At 42.8% G+C, this 6,178-nt stretch overlaps 1 protein-coding gene across 1 annotated transcript; it reads left to right on the top strand.

The window, feature by feature from the left end:
- The first annotated feature begins 704 nt into the window (after positions 1-704).
- Positions 705-4,824, top strand: LOC123176288 (uncharacterized). The gene is made up of 3 exons (XM_044590571.1): positions 705-1,069; positions 1,175-4,440; positions 4,534-4,824. The coding sequence occupies exons 1-2, from the start codon at positions 721-723 to the stop codon at positions 2,653-2,655; spliced, it is 1,830 nt and encodes a 609-aa protein (XP_044446506.1). The 5' UTR covers positions 705-720; the 3' UTR covers positions 2,656-4,440; positions 4,534-4,824.
- Positions 4,825-6,178: the final 1,354 nt, after the last annotated feature.

Raw genomic sequence — 6,178 nt, 5'->3', positions numbered from 1 at the left:
CCGGGTAGGATTATGCTATGAGATGTTACTTGGAGATGCTACTTGGAGGACTTCGACCTACCCTCTTCTGCCTGTTGCAAGACGAAGGTGACCAGAAGCGTAGTCTTCGATAAGACTAGCTATCCCCCTCTTATTCTGGCATTCTGCAGTTCAGTCCACTGATATGGCCTCCTTACACATATACCCATGCATATGTAGTGTAGTTCCTTGCTTGCGAGTACTTCGGATGAGTACTCACGGTTGCTTTCTCCCCCCCTTTTCCCCTTTCCTTTCTTTCTGGTTGCCGCAACCAGATGCTGGAGTCCAGGAGCCAGACGCCACCGTCGACAACGACCCTTACTACACCGGAGGTGCCTACTACTACGTGCTGCCCGCTGACGACGACCTGGAGTAGTTTAGGAGGATCCCAGGCAGGAGGCCTGCGCCTCTTTCGATCTGTATCCCAGTTTGTTCTAGCCTTCTTAAGGCAAACTTGTTTAACTTATGTCTGTACTCAGATATTGTTGCTTCCGCTGACTCGTCTATGATCGAGCACTTGTATTTGAGCCCTCGAGGCCCCTGGCTTGTATTATGATGCTTGTATGACTTATTTATGTTTTAGAGTTGTGTTGTGATATCTTCCCGTGAGTCCCTGATCTTGATCGTACACGTTTGCGTGCATGATTAGTGTACGATTGAATCGGGGGCGTCACACTATGGTATATCATAAGAAATCAGGACATGTTTAGATCAGAGCATATACATGGTATTACCGATGCAGTAGGTGATGGGTGTGTGGATGGCGACGCTGTTGGAAAGAGGACCATTGTGCCCTCCAGTCACATGGGTGGTCGTCGTTATTTTAATGAGAATTTCCATGATGGCCTTGCTGTTTGTCGGGTGCATGGTGCACCAGATGTATTTACCACTTTCACTTGTAATCCCAAGTGGCCTGAGATCACCGCTGCATTGGAGCCAGGGCAGGCGTCTTCTGATAGGGCAGACGTTGTTATTAGGGTCTATCACATGAAGCTTGCCGAGTATTTGGACGAGATCAAGTCAGGCCGGGCTTTTGGCCCCATTAAAGCTGGTACTATGTGCTGCTGTGCTTTGTGTGTGGTCGGTGTTTCTTACCGGCCTTTTACTTATTTTGCTTGCTGGTCTGGCTGATTTATCTTTTTTATTTCCTTTTCGGTCCTGTATACTGTTGAGTTCCAGAAGCGTGGGCTGCCACACGCGCATATACTTGTCTGGCGGAGAGGGGGCAACGATGAGATTGGTGTTGAAAATATTAATTCATTAATATCTGCTGAAATACCTGATGCATTGCTTGATCCTCTAGGATATGCTTTAGTTTCTGAGTTTATGATGCACGGTCTGTGTGGTGAAATGAACGATAAATGTGTCTGCATGAAAAAGGGTGTTTGTTCTAAATATTTCCCAAAAGATTTTAGAGATACCACTGTCATTGATGATAATGGGTTTGCCTTATATCGATGTCGTGACGACGGTCGAAGGGTCTATAAAAATGGTCATTACCTTGACAATAGGCATGTTGTTCCTTATAATATGGCGATGCTCAAGAAATTTCAGGGACATATAAATGTAGAGTGGTGTAACAAGACACATGTTATGAAATATCTCTTTAAGTATGTCACCAAAGGTGCTGACTACTCTAAGGTCATGTTAGAAAGGCTAAAAAATTTGACTAAATCTGGTTGCCGTACAGTAGATGAGGTTCAGGAGTATCTGATATGTCAGTATATATGTGAGTACAATGCATTGTGGCGCATATTTGGGTTTGAAATACACTTTAAAATGCCGTCGGTTCAAAGGCTGACCGTTCATATGCCTGGCATGAATACTGTTTACTATCGTGCTGGTGCTGACCTCACGAAAATTGTTGATTCCGACTTCTTGCGAAAGACTATGCTTACCGAATGGTTTGTTGCGAATGAGACGTTCGAAGATGCCCGTTCATTAACTTATTGTGATTTTCCAACTGCTTGGACCTGGGACGCTAAAAGTAGGTCATGGCATCCAAGGGGTGGGGGTGAAAAGATTGGCCGCGTGTATTATGTACATCCTTTGAGTGGTGAGTTGTATTACTTGCGCATGCTTTTGATGATTGTTAAAGGGGCTAGGTCTTTCGAAGATCTTCGAACATATGCTGGTCGTCTTTATCACACCTTTAAAGAGGCTTGTGCCGCGCATGGTTTGTTGGGAGATGATAACGAGTGGTACATAGTGTTTGATGAAGCAGTTGTTTGGGGGTTTGGGCATCGACTTAGACAGCTATTTGTGACTATGCTCATGCATTGTTCTATCAAGGATGAGATGGGTTTCTTTGAACGTTACTGCGCTAGCATGTACGATGATATCGAGCATGGGTTCCGTCGTGCCCTGGGTAATCCAAACTATGTTGTTCCTCCTGAAAGATTGAGAAATATGCTTCTTGACGAGTTGGCCGACGTTTTCTTGAAACATGGTTCTGATATAAGAAGTTTTAACTTGCCGTCTCGCTCTGGCGAAGGTGAGCAGTCTGATGATAATCGTCTAATTCGTGAGGAACTGTCTTATGATGCATGTGCTCTGTCTAAACAGTCCTTGGTTATGTTTGATAGTTTAAATGAGGACCAATTGGTTGCTTATAAGACGATTGTAGAGTGTGTGTAGGCGGGGAGCCCGGGCGTTTTTTTTTGTCTCTGGGTGCGGTGGTACTGGGAAGACATACCTATGGAGTGCAATATGTGCTTTCCTTAGGGGCTAGAGGAAGATAGTGCTTACTGTTGCGTCGTCAGGAATTGCATCACTGTTGTTGCCTGGTGGGAGGACCGCTCATTCTCGCTTTAAGATACCTATTCTTCTTGAAGATAATACACATTGTGATATTAGAAGAGGCTCTAAGCTTTGTAAGTTGTTGATGGTATCTTCGCTTGTTATTTGGGACGAGGCGCTGATGACACACAGGAAATGCTTTGAGGCTGTAGATAGAACTTTGCGTGATGTCCTCTCTGTGGCTAATCCAGATCTTGCGGATATTCCGTTCGGTGGAGTAGTGATGATCTTGGGTGGTGACCTTAGACAAATCTTATCGGTCGTTGAGGGAGGTACTAGGCCTCAGATCATTGATGCGGCAATCACGAATTCTCCGCTATGGCATTCTGTACAAAAATTGTCGCTTTTCTATTAACATGCGCTTGGGTGTGCATGGTGCGGATACCCAGGCGCAGAAGGATGTTGCCTTATTTAGCAGATGGGTGCTAGATCTTGGGGAAGGGAAGTTGCCTGTCACAAGGCGAGGCGATGAGGTTGAGGCTTCTTGGATACAGATACCGGACGACCTCTTGGTTTGTACGTCTGGTGATCCAATAGCTGCTATTGTTTCTTCTGTCTATGGTGATTTTTTGCATAACTACTTGCAAGAGAGAGCCATTTTAGCCCCTACCAATGACCATGCTGAGGATATTAATGATCATATTCTTGCATTGGTTCCTACTGATAGCAGAGACTATTTGAGTGATGATTCTATTGACGATTCTTCAGATTCTGTTAGGGACAAAGATGTTTACTATCCAGTCGAGTACCTGAATGCAACTAAAATTATAAATTTCCCAAATCATAGGCTGACTCTTAAGGTTGGTGTTCCGATTATGCTTCTTAGAAACCTGAGCCAAGCAAATGGTTTGTGTAATGGTACACGACTAATTGTAAAAGAATTAGGTGATCGGCTTATCGAAGCTGTCATTATGACCGGCTCACATGTGGGTGATACTGTTTATACCCCCAGGATTGAATTATTGGCAAAGAAGGGAAATGCACCCTTTGTGCTTAGACGTCGCCAGTTTCCTGTTCGTGTGTGCTATGCCATGACAATTAATAAGAGCCAGGGACAAACCCTGTCTGCTGTTGGTATATATCTTAAAAGTCCTGTTTTTTCTCACGGGCAGCTATATGTGGCAGTGTCTCGTGTTACGTCGAGGGCTTCCTTGAAAATAGTTATATTAGATGCTGATGGCAAATGTGGCTCTGAGACCAAGAACATTGTTTTCCCTGAGGTCTTCCGGGCCGCGGGGATGACTTAGGTTTGTGTATGATGGTAGTCTTCATTTTGGTAGCTTTTGGCATGCTTTTGTGAGTTGGGTGATATTTTGGGTGGCGACATATAGTGTTGGCTGAATAAATGTGTCGTTCCATGCGATGGGGGTGATATTTTGAATGTTCGCGTGTCCTGGGATTGGCTTTATTCCGCGGTTTGGTTTAGATTTACTGAGTTTAACGGTGAAGTTGTGTTTTGGTGCTGATACTTTTGTAGTACATGGCGATGACTGATCTACAGGCTCTTCTTGTGGGGAACAAGAACCTGACCATCCGTGTGTATGTTTCACGTCTGTAGCAGCATTGTGGATCCACTGACAATGTTCCTATCAAACACACTGACATGGTCCTTTTGATGCGCAGGTACATGGCTTCTCTAGACCCCGTGCCCTATGTTGTTTGTAATTTTCTCCTACCTTTTTTGCTTGGTAATTGATGTTTCTTGTTTCTTGGCAGGTCTAACATCTATGCTGAGATTGGTGAGAATCTTGTGCCTAAGTTCAATTGAGACAACCACATCCATGTTGTTTCTTGGCATGGGCAACCACATCTATGCTGATATTGGTGAGAAGCACGTGCTAATACCCTTTTTTGTGACTTGCATTGATATTTTTCTTATTTGACCCCACCAAAATATATCTCAATGCAGCTATTCTCTAATCTAAACATGGATGACTTTCAACAGCATCTTAGTTTTCATGCATTTAGCAAGAGAATGCTACTTTGTTACTTGGTTTGATAAAATAACTACAACAATACCTCTATGTATTTATGCAAGGTATAGCTTTTTAGATAAGCAATACCCCTTTATCTGTACATTTAGCGACCTCTTCGATTTCTTCTTCATCTAGGAGATGCTGCTGGAAATGATCACATTTATGAAGTTATGTTCTGTTGCTCATGTTTATATCTTAATCCAAGTAACTGGTTCTCTCTTTTGTCAATGAGGTATGTCATGGTGACCCTCTAGACGACATCACCACCATAACCACGTCGATGGTCCAAGCCCCAAATGAGTTATAGTAGTAACTATACATGTTTAGATATGTTGCATTGCTTGCCTGGATAATGATGAGAGGTGAAGAGACGCTCTTGTCTTTGCATCTTGATTTCATACACATCCATCTCCTACGAGCCATTGGTAAAACGTTATTTTTTTAGGAAGAAAAATGACTTGCCTGTGGAATTGCTTATGCATTTGTTCAGATCTGTAAGGGCATGGTTATTGCATTTTGTGTTGTTGTTGTGGTGTTATAGTAATCAATGATGACTCTAATTAACAACTTAAAAGCTTTCTTTCCCTTCATTGAATTATGCTTTCCTGTGATGGCATGTTTGTGTTATCATCTGCTACTTCATTTTTAGGGTATTCATTCTTGAAAAGTTATAAGAGTACATGTAGAGAATCCGCAGTTCGCCAGCTTAGACTGAAATAATAGTCAAAGGGATTCTAGGAGGCCATCAAAGTTTATCCGAAGGAAATCTTAGCTCATCTGTTTCAGTTGATTCCCGTAGAAAGAGCACTCTTGTGGCGACATCTCTAAAAAATAAGGTTGGCCTTGGTACAATTAGATCAAGATTTTTTGTTCTCTTCTATATCAGATGAAATTTTAGTTTTATAGGGAAAGTAATTTTATTCTTTTCACAAGTCAGGGATAAGCCAGTGATCTTGGGTTTGACTTAAATCCAAGAGCAGAGTTTGCGTCTTTTTCGTTTACTGCCAGCTATACAATATGATGTGTCTTCGGTTGTGATACATAGGTCGAAGGGGTGTCAGTGGAAGCGATATATCAACGACGACATTTCTGAGATGATAGACTTCCATAGAAGGTACACTGAACTTCTTCTATGAAATTTGTTTATAGCAAAGATGGTATGATTCGCCATTTGGAGGTAATACGGATTCTCGGTCTCTTCATATTGCTTTCTTCTCATCAAAGGTACTACCCGCTGGATCGATTCCACCACTTCTCATGAGCAGACAAGATGCTGAGCATGCATACATAGACACAGTCAAAGGTGAGCCTTCTATGATGTTGGGTTTCATCTCTACTGCTTTCCCTTATTTTTACTGTATTGCACTGCTCATCATTCACACCCT

Source organism: Triticum aestivum, unplaced genomic scaffold (genome assembly GCF_018294505.1).
Source record: "Triticum aestivum cultivar Chinese Spring unplaced genomic scaffold, IWGSC CS RefSeq v2.1 scaffold229962, whole genome shotgun sequence".
NCBI lineage: Eukaryota > Viridiplantae > Streptophyta > Magnoliopsida > Poales > Poaceae > Triticum > Triticum aestivum.
Note: the sequence above shows the minus strand (reverse complement) of the source record. Positions and strands in the feature narration are given on the sequence as shown.